The following is a 17,607-nucleotide window of genomic DNA, read 5'->3' on the forward strand; positions in this document are numbered from 1 at the left end:
AGCACTTTGGAAATTTGTCACTTTCCCATGGTTAACCAAACATGCCAAAAGTACTTTCCTAGGTATCCTCTTCCTAGGAATCTGATTTCCAGGAATCATGTTCCTAGAAGGAAAAATACTTTCCGCGAACCAAACGAGCCCATAATATCTGTGGTCGAGTCTCCCTCCAGGACGATGGAACTGGTCCGTAAGGGTGGACTCAATTGTTGTACTTGGCTGGATCCGAGAACAGGCTGAAAATAGGAACCATCCACCTCTGCTCAAGAATATTTGGCGATATGCGAGAGAAGGTGTACATTCTTCCGAATAATAACAGAGCGGCGGATTGAGTTTGCATCTTTTATGGCATCGCATTCTGACGCGATAGTGTGGACCGACAGCATCAATATGCCCGCCTCTTTTTGGAATATTTTGGCTTATGGTTTCACTAGATGTATTCATTTGAAAACCCTTCTTCGGAAAATTTTGATTTCTAATTTCAGTTGTTGTATTCATTTGAGATCTATATAAATGACTGTCTATGTCAACAAAGAAAAAAAAAACCTATTGCCATCGTCCTTCTCCTTCAAATATTATTTTATATCATTTAGTTATATATATATTTTTTTTCATGGCCCCATGATTTCTCATGAGATGTCTCGTGGATCGGAGACAGCACACGCGTTCAACATTACTGGGTTATGGACGTCAATTACGTACTCTTTCTTAATCAATCATGCACATATATACATGCCATATTTTGAAATTATAGCTATCCATCATGTTTTCCATTCAACTACTTTATCCTGGTGCTCAAACAAAATTAAATCAAATTGCATACATTTCATCACTAGAGTCTAGTGCTTGTGGTGATTTTTATAAAATCAATATATTTTTTAATTTTAGAATTTTTTTATTTTAAGAATAATGCATTCGTAATTTATTTTTATCCATAAAGTTATCTAACTAGGAAATATTATTATTAATTAAAAATAGTTTTGATTTTTGAGATTCCTAATTTTTTTTTTTAAGATAGAAATTTGAAAAGATCCTATGAGAGAAAATTTTCCACCTCTTCCCCGCAAGATGTTGGTAGGAAGTTAGTGAGAAGATTGGAAAGTCCATCGGTGGGAATGTTAGGTTTCATTTATTTTAAGTTTTTGGTGGTCCTTTTAGAGGAATCATAAAGTTTTAAGATAGATTTTTTTTTTTTTTTTTGGGGTGGGAGGTAGAAAAGAGGAGCTGAAAGATACATTAGAAACGAGTATGAGGGCTACAGCACATCACCGTATCACTGGTTACCACCACAAAAAAAAACATTCAGGCTACTGGAGAAAGATAAAATCAAACAGATTAATGCAATAAAAACCTAAGATAGAGACTTTTAAGCACGGAGGAGATAACCAAGAGAATAAATGAATATTTGTTAGAAGGAACCTCTCATCTTAACAAATTTGCTGGAGACTGTGCGTAAGTGCCATGTGGACAAAGTTAGATAAAATAAATGTAGATGGAAATCACATGATCCTTACTGAGCTGGGTATAGTTCGGCTACAATAAATGCTACTAGTATGTAGAGGTACAAAATAAAGAGGTAGAACTAATCCGATCATTATACTAAGGACCAGACCAATAGATCAAAACTTGACCATGATCAATTATAATACAAAACTTATGAAGTCGGATGGCCGACAGAAAGAGTAGACCGATGACCAAATCGGTCTCCAAGGTATTTCTAAGGGATGAAAACCGCACTATAGGTCAAATAAGGAGAAGGCCAATGCAAGTATATTGGATGAGCCAAAATCGAAAATGCATACTTATCAATCTGATAGTTAGTACAAAGCAACTATGCTAATTAACATCCATAGTAGGAGGACAGCTAGCATCAGTTATTAGAACAGTTAGAAATGGAGGTCGGATATGGATAGTAACCATCAAAATGAATAGTTATTCTATTCAGTATAAATAAGTGGTGTTATACTTTGTTAAAGGAGCCTTTGATAATCCAACTTACATATGCATTTTATGTTAACTTAGCTTAACTTACTAGTAGCTTTTTACTTTAGGAATAATATTAACTTAGATTTTTACTACTGTAACCCAGGCTATATCTTTATCTCTATCGACATCTATCTCCTTCGAACAATAGTAGAACAATAGCGAAAGTCCTTGAAGGTCAAAATTTTTGGATGCATATGCTACTTTCATATATTTTCCTTCAATCACTATCTTTCCGGTTGTCCTCGTACTTCTGTAATATCCAAAAGAAAAGAATAACAGCCAGATTCCATGCGGCTAGGTCACATTTTTTGAGTGTCTTGTTTTGTACTTTATTTAAACAAATGTGAAGATTCTTTTTTTTTGGTACCATACCGTTCTAGCATGACTACATCTAAAGAAGTCATAAAAAAGAAGGTGACAAAGAGGAGATGGAGCGAACTCGTAGGTATCATAAAACCAGCTACTAGAGCGCTGCGCAACATACGAGGTAACCTAAACAACTGCACTGTTCGTCTCTCAGTAAGCATGGGAACCTTGGAGGCCACACAATCCCCCAAGAGGTTCCGACTGTCCTGCAACAGTGGGTGCTCATCGCCTACCCAGACGTGGCCCTAGATCCACCAAATCACAGTCACCGAGTCTTCTTGCAAGTGGATACGCTCTGCCTCCAAAATGACCTGCACGTGGGTGATCTCTTCTCAAGCAGCTCTGAGCTCGGTTTCAGAAATAAAAGTATCATAGAGCCGACTACTACACCCTATTGCGACCAATTTGAAATGAGCGTTTTTGATCATAAAGTCAGCACCTCCTCGACCTCCATCCTCATGCATACTACTATTGAAGTTCACATTGAAAAAACTCGGAGATGGGGGCTCTATGGAGATGAAATCATCTAAGTTGCTTCTGAACAAATAAGGGAGTCTTGGATTCATTTCCCTTTTTGTGTGCAAAGGACAAAAGCGACCATATTTTACTATTAGCTTCTGGTGTGCCCCACGATGAACTCAATTATCTATATCAGTTCATCTATCTCTACTAAAATTTTATGTAGACCTAAATATCACATGTGAAGCTTCGCATGGTGGACTTGAGGACAATGATTTGATAATGATATCTCTTCCCTCTAACCCATCTATTGCTGCCAAAATCCGACCCGACCATGAGGCACTTTATGATTGTGCTGATGAGCTCAACGAATGTTGATAAGGTCAGCAAGGTTGGTATGAGCTGAAAGATTGGCTATTGAGATGGCTGTGGCTGTGCTCAGATGGAGAAGGTAATCTGGCATGGACCGTCCGACTAAAACCAAGAAAAGAAATTCCACTTATTAGAGTTTATCCGATGGAGGATTCTTCGATGCCTAAGACTGGCAGAAATCTTAGAAAAATAGCTGAGACTTGAGAGAGATTGGCAACATGAAGAAAAGCATAGAGACTGTCAATAAAAGTGTCAAGAGAGCTATTTGAAGGTTCCTCGAATGCTGTCTATATAGGCGAGAGTCGACATCTGTTATCAAGTAAGGCAGACGTGTGCCTTAACTATTACATAACTGCCCGCTCTTTACGTGCATCAGCTTAACTATGTGCAAACATGAGCCAAGCTGTAATTGTTGTTGGAGGAGATTTAATCTTTATAGTGTCCTTAATGGAGGCCATAAGACAAATTCCAATTTGTCTATATGTGTCCTCATTGAAAGATGTCGGTTCTAGGCATATCACCATCCACTAGTTTACTTTTAGCCTTATGCTTTAATAGATGATTGATTGAGATTGATTCCAGAGTAACCCTGAAAAAACTTGACAAATACCTAAAACTCAACTAATAACTTAAACTTTTGAATCCACCATTGGGTATCCATGTAGGATTATTTATTGGGTTTCGATTTGGCTTTCGATTTGGCATATATAATTTGTTTTTGTGTATGGATAGAGTAGGCCGCAACCCAATTTATCATGGGAAACTGATGGATGAAATTAACAAAATAGAGTTAGATTACAAAAGTTTGTATCATAGAACCGGTATGTTTTTATTTTTAAAAGAAAATATGAAGATGCTATCAAAATCATGTGTAAACCTGTCATCGTTAGATATAACGACTAATACAAGTCCCACTATTATGATGACAAAATCTCCTGATAATCATACCAACATAGGTTTAAAGCTTAAATAAAATCAAAAAAAAAAAGCTATTAAAGGTCTAAAATTTTAAAAATTTTAAGATTGATAACCAGTTTCCAATTAACTTCTTTGTCCTCTCTACTTGAATGGTGCAGATTGAATTTGACAATAAGTTACTAAACCAATATCAAAACAATTCTTATTTCACTATACCTCAATGTTGCATATAGTGGCTAAAATGGTGGACCTTACTCATTTAAAACATATATTTATATTTGTATGTTAGAGGATTTCATCTAGTCTACCAAAATTCAAAATATATAACAAAAAGTAACTAAGCGAAACTAGAAAGGTACATGATACATAAACAATATTTAATAAAAAATTAAACAATAAAATTAAGTAATAATTTTTTAAAAAGAAAATTGTAGCATTAGGATAAACTTTTTTTTTAGACTTATTGGCATGATGCCAAATTAATGTACGTCATCGGCAGCAAATTAATGTACCGATGAATATATCAAATGAATGAGAAGGCAGAATAGTTCATCAGAGAGCGCTATCAATTCCAGACAAATCATTTAAGCATACTGTTAGAACGAAAAAGTGACTGCATCTCGACCAAAGATATTGTATGTTTTGGGGAGCACGCACGTGCTTAACACCATACGTGGTTCGTGCACGACAATTTTTTCTTCACGGCTTTGTCCTTCTTAAAAGGACCCTCTGAAAGGAAAGGGGTGGCCCCTCTTTATAAGGCACAATTCTTTTCGCTACTCTTTTGATATGGGATTAAAGTTCCGGGTCCCACATCTGCCCTCCAACACTACCTCCGGCAGAAAGGATTCGTACGGGGAAGTTTTGGTAGGCCCCTCCTAGCGCTATTTGTTAAAGCGGAAAAGTGACTGCATCCCAATCAGAGATATTGTCCATTTTGGAGAAACATATACGTGCTTAACACTATGTATGGTTCGTACACGACAATTTTCTCCTCACGACTTTATCTTTCTTAAAATGGTCATCTGGAAGAAGAAGGATGACCAAAATGTTATTCTCACATCAGTTATACATCATCATCAAGGACTTCAAAATTATTACCCAGTACTTATTCCCAATCACCATCAGTTATACATCATCATTAAGAGGATGAAGGCCAGAGAGACGAGGAATTCAATAACCCAGTACTCCTGCATCGGTTCACCAATCCGCATCATGAAATGCTCGTTTGTGGATCATGGACAGCAAACGTGTTCATCATTAGTTGCTGGGTTATGGCCATCAATCATGAACTCTTTTTTAATCAATCATGTGAATATGCATAATGTTATATTCTGAAATTATAACTAACTCTCATGTTTCCTATTCAACGACTTCATCATGCTTTCTCAAATAAAATTAAATCAAATTACTTACATCTCATTCCTAGATTGTACGATATGAGGTGCTCTTGCATAAATATAAATAATCTGGTAGAGGATGTATACAGACACCTCTTCAGTCAAATTGCCATAGAAAAAGTCATTATTGGTATCTAATTGACGAAAAAACCAATTGTCGCCAATAATGACGGCAAGAACATAATATATTAGAACTAATTTTGCAACGGGAGCAAAAGTGTCTTTATAATCAAGTTTTTCAATCTGAGTGTACCTCTTAACTACCAAGCGAGTTTTATGATGCTCACTGGATCCGTCAACCTTAAGCTTAGTTTTGAATACCCACTTGCAACCAATGGTCTTTTTGTCGGAAGAAAGGGATTGAAAGGTCGATGTGTGATTAGCTTTTAAGGCTTGAATTTCAGCTGCCATAGCATCACTAATGAGGGTCACGCACGGCTTGAGAGTAAGTGATAAGATCGGTGTGACAACAGATCAGATAAAAAAGCCAAATGATTGTTAGAGAAACGATAACACGAAAGAAAAGAAAACAAGAAATGAATCGTACCTGAGGAGTGCGGATGAGCTGGTAAAGCTGTGGAGGATGTGGACGGGAGAGTAGAAAATATGTAGTCTTGAAGGTAGGTAGGGGGCTTATGGGTACGTTGAGGGCGAGATTAAGGACAGGAGGAGCTTGTGGTGCAGGAGCAAGGGTGAGAGGAGGCAGGGATGAGTTGGTATGGCTGGGAGACGTGGAGGAAGTTATCGAAAAGAAATTATGAGGCCTAATCTTCTAGAGCAATGTTAGCTCAACATGGACTAAATAATATATTGTTACTTATCTTACAAAATTAAGGTATCATGTATTTATATTTATTTGATAACTTATTTCGAGTTTTTTTTTTTTTTTTGAATGCCCTTGCTTGGATCATTTCTGAGCCACCAAATCTTAGTGAAGGTGAGATTTAAACCCAAGTTTTTGGTATATCCACCAAGAGATTTTACTTGATTAGTAGGTTGGCATCTTTTGCCATCAACCAATACTTTTGTTTATTTTGAACTTCTCATATTTATTCCTATTGTATAATAAAGGATGCGTAATGCATGTGAGTGATGTAACCATTAAAAGATAATTACATAAAAACAAAAAGTGACATTGATAGCAAGGATATGGAGTCATGCACCCACTTTATGGTTATAAAGATAACAATATATCCAACTAACATTATACATGTCAAGGAAAGGCTGTAATTATATGAGAGGAGGTTTTGATATTTGCAAAGCAAGTCATCATGTTTATTCTTAAGAGGTATTACATCCAACTAGTATAACACATGTAAGAAAAAATATAGATAGTTTTAAGACATAAGATGGAAATTCTAAAAACCATGAAGAATGATCACCATGTGCCAAATGGTACAATGTTTATAAGAAATGGCATGAAATCTCATAAAACTTTCTTACAAACTTAAATGATAATTTGTTGCTATCCTGAAAAAGATTATTACATCTTGAAAATTCTCTCTCATTCTTGTATCTGGTTTCTCTTTTATCTATTGACTGGAATATAATGCTAAAATTAAAAAAAAATCTATATAATGGAAAAAGTTTCAATCTCAATCTTATGTAGCCAATTTCGTAAAATGAAGCATCCATAGAACTTTTGCCTTCAAATATCTTAACTCGAGGTAGGATCCACTATTTTAAGTAATTATTTTTCATGCTTGTTCTCTATTTAAAAAAAGTTAAATACATTTTTCATAAGTGGCTTGATTTTTCTATTTCATTGTGTCTGTTATTTGACAAAAAGAGTAAAACAAAAAGTTATGTTGATCATAGGTAGTAGTAATATAATGTATTCTATCATTTGTGTGTATGTATTTGCATATACTAATTTATATCAATTTTAAAGTATGAGAATATTTGTTATAGATTCTATTTATTATTTTTTGCACCAAGTATATTATTTCACTTTTCTAGAATACATATACAATCATCCAACAAATATGCGAAGAAAATAATTTCCTAGATAAGGAAGAAAACTTAGTTACAACTCAAGAAAGAAATATATCATAATGAACAATTTGATGAATCTAGGTTTATTTTCTCTAAGATGAGAAAATAAAAAATCACAATAAACCAATATCAATTAAATCATTTCCTAATTTTTCTTAACTATGACAAAAGGAAAAAAAATATTCACTTTTTCTCTTTTTTTTCTCCATCCTCATCTCAATTATAGACTCCTCATCTATATTCTCTGACAATTATATTTCAAGTCAAATCTGAATAGTCCTACTCATAATCGACGTTAAGTAAATTAGGATCTTTAGTTCATATTTATATATCTTATATTTTATTTTTTAATTTTATGTTTCATATCTATTACTTATTTTCTAATTTTTCTTTTTTGCTTAGATACAAACTAATAAGTATTAATTATTTTTTTTTCCCTGAAACGTATATTACACTTATATGTTTGCTACTTATTTATTTATTTATTTATCTCCGGTTGACAGATGAGGCCGTTACGTTACCGTCTCCGCATCAAGGTCTCAGAATATTCTTTCAAAAGGCTAAAATATCCCTAGTTATTTTCCTAAGTCGCACCTCTCTGCCACCTCGGAGGTCCATCTCCGATCCGAAACTCCAAATTTTTCCCGTCTACCGACCACCGAAGGAGAAGAAGAAGAAGCGAAGAAAAATAGTTAAAACCCTCTTTTCTTCCTTTCTTTCTCCCTCCGAGCTCTCATACCTCGGATCGCGTCGTTCTTGATCAGGTCAGGATTCCCTTTCGACCCGATTCAGATCTTTCCAACCTGATTTTTTTTTTTAAATTGCAAGATCTGGGCATTGGATCCGAGGTATTTTGATATTAGGAGTACTATTCATCGGCAGACTAATCTTGTTAGGAAGAATCGGTAATGTTGGGGTGAATTTTCTTATAGTGGGAGGGATCCAGTCTTGGTTGTTGGGGACTCGATTCCGTAACGGTAGTTCTTGTTTGATATTCGCTGGCATGACAAGTAATGAGGGTTTTAGGGAGGGATAATAGATAAAAGGGTGAAAGATTGAGTCATACATTTGTAGAATTTTCCAAGAATATTAATAGATTGCGAAATTTCAGATCTTGAGACAAGGGTTTGATGCATTGTAAGTTAATTCGGGCGTTAACAATCAGCATGTATGGTAGTGTAAAGTCTTTACTCAGATCCCAATAGTGAGCCGATCTTCTGAATAAAAGAAGGAAGGGGGAGGAAGTTTTTGAAATTTTATGTCTAGTTCTTGGATGTAACTAGAGCTGGATAGATGAAATTAAGCTACATTTCGTCGATCACTTGACTAGCGTGATGAAGGAAGTGGATTGGAGTTTGCTTGTATGTTCTGGAGTATGTGTTGATTTCTTGAATTTCGGGGTAGAATTTGTTGCAGAAATAGCTGGTTTTGATTATTTGTTTAATTACTCGTGAAACAGCCAATGATGGTAACGCATAGTTGCAAAAGCTTCATTATTTGTTTGACTATTTTATAATAACTGGAATATGAAATCACATTCTATTTTTAGTTTAGATTGTTATGCCTTGCTGCATCAGTGCTTAAGCTGCTTGTGTCAGTGGTAAGCTTTCATTTTTGCCTTTGTATAGGCTCAAATCAATATAATTTACAATGGCTACTGGGGAGAACACAGCCATCTCCAGTAATGAAGAGAGGATTGGTGAAAAAGTGGAAGGTCTGGAGGATGCTGCTGCAAAAATAGATGGTTCATCAGAGCAGTTTGGTGATGTATCCAACAAGATAGATGGTTCTGCTGCAAATTTCAATGTGGAAAATGGTATTCATGAAGATAATGCTAGCCCTGATGAAACCCATGACCAACTCACACAAATGGTTATTGAGCTCAGATTACAGAATGAGTACTTGAAGGCTCATTTTGGAGACCTCAAGTCAGAGATTCTTAGGTCAAACGATGCTTGTAAGCAAAACAGTGAAAATGGTGAAGATAAAGAGGCTTCTGAACAAGTGAACCGCCTACATGAACAGATAAAGTGTTTGAATAAGGAAATTCAAGAGCACAAAGAAACCCAAAAGGCAGCAGATAATGCTCTGGAGCATCTCAGGATGTCATATTCTGAGGCTGATGGAAAGGTTCAAGAGCTTACTGCAAAGCTTGTTGAAGGTTAGTTGTTTTTTCTTAATAACAAATTCACAAACTGCTTATCTTGATCTGTATTGCTTTCTTCATTTACTTCTGATTCAATTGCTTGTTTGACATCTTAAAATTAACAATCCATTATTCGAATGTTTACTCATCTTTTGTTGCAATGCTAGTAATATTAAATAGGAAAAAGTTAAATCTTGTATGCAGCACAATTTGATGTTTGACATTTCGTTAACTTGGGTCTCTTCAGGCCTTCGGTGGTATGATGCTTTCTCTCTCTAGTCTTGTCTTTCTCTTAAGATTTGTGTTCTTACAACCTACTTTCTCAAAATGGGTCCTTGCTGTTTTTTTAGTATTATTTTTCGTGCAAACTTACATGATAGCAATTTCGTTTTGTATCTAGCATGAACCTGGTTGATGATATGACTATTTTGGCCTATTCTCATTATCATTACAACAAATAATAGCAAAGCTACATGCAGAAATTTCTGAAAAGCTCTACGGTCCTCTCTTTGACAACTTTGATATGTAATGTAGAAAGCTCTAGGCTATTGGCTGCAGCGCTCAATTTGGGATGTGCCAAATAAAAATTTCTAGACAGCATCCATAGATTAACCTAACTTGAAACCGTGACATTCTTCACAAACCCTTCTCGAGCTGTCTCTAATCCTCGGGCTGCATCACAGAATCAGAGGAAATGATGAAATTGAAAAGAGATAGACTTTTGGAAGACAACTATTAATTTTTATTTGTCTCGCTACAAGATGAGATTATAAGAAAAAAGTCCTGCTATTAATGTCTATAAGATCCCATAGTGCAGAGAATCCTTTAGTGGTGGAAATGTCCTTAAATGGTCAACTGTTGAGCCTTATGATAGCCAATCTTAAATCCGAGTCAATAATTATAAGATGTTTCCATAAGATCTGCTTTGTCATGGTTTTATAATTAAAAATTATAATCAGTTTGTTTATCTTTGTGAGAGCATTTGTATGGCATGGTGTATCACTTTCTTTCTTAAACTCCCTTTGAAATCTTAAACCATTATTTAGTTTCATTTTTGTAGCTCAAAAGAAGATGGAACAGGAAATAAAAGAGCGTGATGATAAGTATGTTGAACTGGACTCCAAGTTTGGAAGGCTTCACAAACGTGCAAAACAACGTATACAAGAGTTGCAGAAGGTGAACAGTTTAAACAGATTCTTATTTGTTTTTTAGTTTTAGCGTTTGTTCTTTTCTCCTCTTTTATCTTGCGTACATTAAAATGCTCTTGCATCCACATGGGAATCTGTAGGCATCTATGGGGTCACCAAGAGTTGTTTTGAATGACATTACAAAGTGTACCATTAGTGCTGATTTTTGAAGTGAGAATAATGTAGAATAACCTTTAATCTGAACTACAATAATTTGTGTGCTGAAATTTTGGTCCATATTTTAAAAAAGAAACATAGATCTGAAATAAGTTCATATCATACATAAAATTTCTTTGGGGTCAAATCCTTGACTTATAATGGTTAGTCTCTGACTAATTCTAAAAGAATTAGTTAAGAGATACTAATTTTACAAGAATTAGTTAAGAGATAAGAAGATGAAGATACATAGAAAAATTTGTACAGTTCAATCTTTGTCTAAATAATGAAGTAATAACACTAAAATGTTCCCCTTGGAGAGTCCTAACTCCAGTATTTTATCTCCTAGTGAGAGGGATCTTCTTGAAAATTCTTGTAAAAAATAAACATACAAGAAAGTCATAATTCTTGGAGAAGGTCATGATTCTCCTCTAGGTGTCTTATGGCCGAGAAAGGGAAAAGAATTAAATTCTGCACATTATAGTGGCTGATACCTTAGAAATAGGGGAAGAATCATTCATATATTGTTCCTTTCCTTTCTCTTGATCTAGGTTATATTTCTCTTCTATTTATGTGTCCCTTTGTTATGGAAGCCAACTACTGTAAATAACTCATTGCTTAAAGTTTATTATAAAAGCTTTAGGACGTGTAATAGTGGTTACCTATGAAGAACACATTTTTGCCTTAATATGCATTTGTTGGTCCTATTAGAAGCTCATGTTATTGGTAGTACTAAAAATAATGAGCAACACTAAAAATAATGAGTAACACTGATGCTAATCTTCAGTTCTATGTAAATAAACCTTTCTTTGTTATGTAAATAATGAGTCACCATAAGCTTTTGTATGGAAAATAAATTCATAAATTAAAGTACAACTGCTTTTGTTGCAAAATTTTATGCGTATTTTTGTTTAGACATCTTTTGTTAAATATGAATTTTTTGTTTTAGAATTTTCCATCTATATTATTTATGACCTTTAATATTTTTCAAATTTTTGACTCTTGGCCTGATTATGTTTGGACCTTGCCAATGAGAGTTATATGTTGGCACTTTGAATGTTCCAAAACTTACACTATTCTGGCCCATTCCATAGTGTATAAATGCGGTACTTGGGCCCACTTCATAGGATATAAATATGGCATTCTAGCCCACTCTCCAGGGTATAAATCTTGTTCTCTGGCCTTGCCATAGGATATAAATGTGGTCGTAGTTTCATAGGTTGTTGACTTGAAATATGAACTCTTAATTTGTTCTTAAGAATATAAATATTTGAGCATACTTCTCATTATTTGATCTTTTCTTTCTTTATGCATCTTAAGAATTAGTGGCTGATAGGGCACCATTGTATGAGTGTGACAAGATGAAAGAACATAATAGTTAATGTGGCTTAGAAGTTAGAACTAGTTTTTATTTTTTAGTATAGTTTTCATAGCTATTTTGCAGCTTTCCTTCTTCGATTATATTGAACATTTGGAGAGTCGTTGAAGTTAGATTCTTTTGAACAAATTTCTTGTATTTCTTGTTAATTTTTGGACTTGTTAATTATTGAATTTGAAAATTTAGGTGCTCTGATTTTATCCACTGTCTATGTTGGATTTATTATACTATTATGTTTATATTGATTTAATTACATATTGGATGCCTTGCATGCTTGTAGGGCAATGCCATATGAGTATGAGGCGGTTGCCATGTCTCTGGTTTTTGATTTTGGGTCAGGGGTGTGACAAGTAGATCAATACTTCCTCTCATAATGAGTTTGTTGCTGCATGGTCCTCCCTTTATCTTTTGAGTGTAATTAACCAAACAAAGAACACTTCACCATCCAAATGGACCCGTTTATATATTCTAAATTTTCATTGTCCTTCATAATTAGTTTTAAATTTTTAATTATTACATATGCATATACAAGCCATCTCGATCTTTCGAGGAATGTATACTCTACCTTCTTGTTGTTGCTTTTTATAATTGTAATTTCCTCAAATTCAGGACAGCGCCCTGATTTGATGTTTTGTTTTTAATTTATTTTTTTCAGGAAAAAGATGACCTAGAAGCTCGCTTCAACGATGTTAATATTAAGGCTGAGCAAGCTTCATCTCAGCAAGCATTGGCACAACAAGAATTGGAACGCACTCGCCAACAAGCCAATGAAGCATTGCGATCAATGGATGCTGAAAGGCAACAATTACGGACAGCAAACAATAAGTAATCCCTCTCATGTAATTGTAGTTCAAACAAAAATAAGTGTACCATCTGTAGTGTTTCTGATAAAGAAAGTAACTTTTGAAAATCATGGTATGCAACATTTTGGTTACTTTCAAGTTTCAAGATAGGCTGGACAGAAACACTGCATAACTAAAAAAAATAAAACAAAAACTTAAATAAAGTTATCCTAGGAAAGCTTAGAAGTTGGAGGGAAGCAAATACTTATAACATGTCATCAGAAAATGATAATCTTTGCTAATCAGTTTGAACCAAACTCTTAAATAACATTTGAGGTTGTACCCTTGACACCAAGGAATATGAGCAACATAATAGACAATATTCATTATGTATAACATAATTGACCCTATTTATTAAAAATCAATCTACTGACAACCTTCAACATCTTCCGTAAGTTTAGATGAACCATGTTGAAGATTGAGATGTTGCAAGTGGGATAATATGAAAATGAATCAACACTCAGTGTCCTTGTATAATAGATGATGATACTATATGCCAAAAGTAGTATATGCCAATTTATGAAAAATATGTACCAATTTATGAAAAAGAATATCCTAGGCCCTTTTAGTATTAAATACCACTTTGGAGCATGAGGTGCTGCCTGTTATGTTTCATGCTATTGCTAGTCTCCTTTCTATTTACAATGATTTTGATATCTGTTCTAGGCTCATCGTTGGTTTATAATATCCAACTATATCTAAAATGAACTTATTTGTGATTTAATACACGAGAGTTCATATTCAGTGGCTTGGAGAATATGTTTGGCTGGAAGAAGCTTGACTGATAATGGACGATGGACGAGATGCCCTGCTCCAGGCTGTCCCTTGGCTTCATGGGGTTCTTCTCAGCCTTTTGGGTTTGTGATAGTCAGAAGATTCCACCATGGAGAACTTACACAATGCACAGGGTTTGAACTCAAATTTACATGTTGAGCTAGTTGTGCCTCCTCTAAGTGATCTGGTATTCTGGACAAGTGAGATTTATCTAAGTTCCATTTTGAGATCCACTTTCGATAGAAATATCCATATCCATAGCTAAGTTGAATTGAACTGATATTGACACCATATATTAGTAGTATGGTCCTGGTAAATAAACTCATTAAAGATGCAGATTTTATTCAAAGTCAGATATTACTTTTGAACAATTTGAACTTTTTGTGTGATGATCCATGAAAAGTTTTCCTATAACCGTGGTGGTTTACTTATTTACCAAGATGTTGCATATATAATTTAACAGTGGCACAAAACTTGTTGAAGGAAGCACTACATTGAATATAGGTACTTCTAGTAACTGAACTTACTCTGACTAGCATGCCCTTGCTAGAGTGAGAACTTGCCTAGAAGATATCAGAAAGGTTCTGGAATACTGATTGCAGCCTCACTAGATTGAGGTTCAAGCTGATTGTGGTAAGATTAAATAGCATAGTAATAGGGAAGCCAAGAAACCAGATGATTTGATGGCTAGGAGCCATAGGTTAAACGAACTTATCCTTTCTGTTTCTTGCCCTCAAATTTTCTATTATTTCATGATGTCTCTCAAACTGTCTAAAGTTGGCCATACTTATTTTAGCTGTTGCATGTTACAAGAATTTCATTGTGTTTACTTATTTTGTTCCTTTCAGGCAGTGAACTGCTATGCATCATTTTGATGGACATATATGAGCTGATATTTAGCAGAAGACATGTTGCTATTTTAGCATTACTTCACTTCATATTATATTTTCAACTTAAAAATGGTATCTTGCGACATATATAATTTGCATCCTAGCGACAAAATATGTTGGCGGTAACCAACGCTGTGTTTATGCAAGTCCCTATCCCCTTTTCTATAGTTACAGCTTCTGTTTAGAGCCTCTAGATTATAAGATGCTTTTACACTTCTATTGATATAAGTAATTTGCAGACATCGTGATAACATTGAGGAAATGCGTCTTACATTGGAAGCCAAGGAGAATGCCCTTGAAGGCTTACAGCAGTCCTTGCTTGAGAAGGAGCAGGTACTTTATGCTGTTAATATCTTCATTAAAACCATATGATTCCTATCATAATGCTTTTGCTGCAACAATATTGATGCATCACTAACATAGCATCTCATTTGTTGCAACAACATTGAATTATGTGGAATCCCGTTCTTTGAACCACTAATATAGCCAAGAATTGAAGTGTATTATGTGCTGATAGTGTGCAGGTATGGCATTGGCATGGAAATACTGTGCCATGTTTTGTCATTTCGTGATAGGGCTTGACACATACCGCCACAATAGCATGCTTTAGTGCTAGCACATAATCAGTATTGTATTGTTACCACATGCCATGAGGCACTAGCCTAGTGCATATTGTTGGCATTGTGCTTTGCTGATCAGCACGTAAATCAGTTGTTACAACATGACGCACTATTAGTTTGCTTATCATCATGTCACCAAATTTTAGCTGTTAATGTAATTCATCTAAAACCCTGTCAGTGCTACCACACTGGGTTATGGATAAGATTGGCGGTTGACTGCATTTTGGGGCACACTTGAGACCTCAATCTCTTCCATATTAGGCCACTTGGTTGGTATCGTTTGGTACCTAGCAAGGTAGGGATCAAAACTATTTGGTAATGATTGATTCTAACCTGGAAACATAGAAAAAGCACCTTGTTGTTGGCATTCAAAATGGGAGAGGAGGAAGGGAGAAAAAGAGGAATCTGAGTTTTAATATTGTGGACAATACACCCTGCATCTTGACATTTGGGATGGTGGAGGTCCTATCCCACCTCTATCCATTTCCTGACTTGTCTTGTTCCAACACTCGAGATGGTGCCCCATCCATCACCCTGTTGTCCCACTAATATTTAAAACATTGAAGAAAATAAAAAAAAGAACAATTAAAAAAATAAAACAAAAGGAAAAAAATCAAAACCAATCTTGATTTATGACCTAAAAAAACATGAAAAAAGCCTAAATAACAATTTAAAACATTAAAACAAAGGGGAGACAAAAACAGATCACTACATATTTTACTCGGATCACCACGTGCTTTACCATCATTCATGTCCTACTCCAATTACTTCTCTATTAGCGAAAGTGAGATAACTGCTGAAATATTCCTTTCCAATTCCAGAATTGTCACTTTCATTTCCATCTCCTTCTCGGGTATGTATTCTTCCCAATCTTCACCTCTTTGAACCTCTCAGCATTGCTATCTTTATTAAATTCTTTTACTCATCTCCATGGGCATGATACTTCTCACCAAGGTCCACCATACTATATCGAACCAGACGGTATGGGGTGTACCGTACATACCAGTTCGATATCGGTACGTGATACTGGGGGCGTACTGACATTCCGTATGCCGAACCGGCGTTTGCACTAGGCATACCAACATAGTAACAAGGTGGCACCGTTATGGGGTCCGGTACCAAGATGGTGTAGCTTGTTTCTCACCATCAATCTATTTTTTGAATACATCAAAAATCTGGCAAAGAGATTGAGTACAATGATGCAAAAAAAGAGGAAGATGGCTTCTACTCTTCATGTCACTTTTTGATGGTTGTCATTGTGCGGAAGAGGTGATAGCTATAGCTACCCTACTAGCATGGCCTTTCTTTTTCATCCTTCTAGATTTTGGTCTGTTTTGGTGGGTTAGCATGCAAAAGGGTTAGATGTTGCTTTACTGAGTATGTGTTTTATGTCCATGTCTGCCTTTAGATTTAAGGCTTTGACTTGTTTGTTAGGTGGGTTGGGTCTGGGTTGACTATCATGGTTAGATACTCCTGTCTTAGCATACCACGAATTTGACCATTTGCCACCCATATTTAAGCAACTTCTCACCAAGAAATGCCATGAATAATCATCTACGTCATAACGCATGAAACCCTGGGTTTAAAACTATGACTCACATATCTTCAATTAAAATAAGAAGGTAAAAATGAAAAAAAAAACAACAACTAACTTATCAACTATAATGATATTCGTGTATATGAACTATTTTACATATATTACAATCAATATGAGAATGTCCTAATGTAGGTCTACTTATGGAAGTATTCACTTCATGGCAGATTTTTAACTCAAAGTAACATATAGTTTATCCATAATCAGATACAACAAAGCCCCCATTTGGCATTGCTGTAGGTAGTAGAGCTTTTGTCTGTAAATTTTTGGTAGTAGAGCTTTTAATAAAAAGACTTTTGCTGTTTAGTAAGTATATTTTTGAAATGCTGTGAAACTTTAACATCTATTTAGTAACCGAACTGAGAAAGTACTTTTAGTATCAAAAAATTTATAAATTATTTATTTTGATATTTTAATCTAAATAATTTAATAAATATTTTTTTTATATTTAATAAAAAATATGATAATATTTATAGTATTATCATACTATTAATGATATTATAGTTATTATATAAAAACATGACCTT

General features: G+C 34.9%; 1 protein-coding gene across 2 annotated transcripts in view; it reads left to right on the forward strand.

Annotated features, from left to right (window-relative positions):
* The first annotated feature begins 8,034 nt into the window (after positions 1–8,034).
* ATGRIP (Golgi-localized GRIP domain-containing protein) overlaps positions 8,035–17,607 on the forward strand; it is a 32,492-nt gene continuing 22,919 nt past the window's right edge. The window contains exons 1-5 of one of the 2 annotated variants that reach the window (XM_008791142.6): positions 8,035–8,257; positions 9,122–9,654; positions 10,700–10,815; positions 13,016–13,185; positions 15,106–15,199. In XM_008791142.6, coding sequence (XP_008789364.4) covers positions 9,144–9,654; positions 10,700–10,815; positions 13,016–13,185; positions 15,106–15,199 — 891 coding nt within the window. In that variant the 5' untranslated portion in view covers positions 8,035–8,257; positions 9,122–9,143. Of the gene's footprint in view, positions 8,258–9,121; positions 9,655–10,685; positions 10,816–13,015; positions 13,186–15,105; positions 15,200–17,607 lie in introns of those variants that run through there. The other variant, XM_008791143.6, reaches the window with a different exon arrangement.

Source organism: Phoenix dactylifera, chromosome 3 (genome assembly GCF_051530095.1).
Source record: "Phoenix dactylifera cultivar Ajwa chromosome 3, Ajwa_hap1_PhDact_Kaust_v1.1, whole genome shotgun sequence".
Taxonomy (NCBI): domain Eukaryota; kingdom Viridiplantae; phylum Streptophyta; class Magnoliopsida; order Arecales; family Arecaceae; genus Phoenix; species Phoenix dactylifera.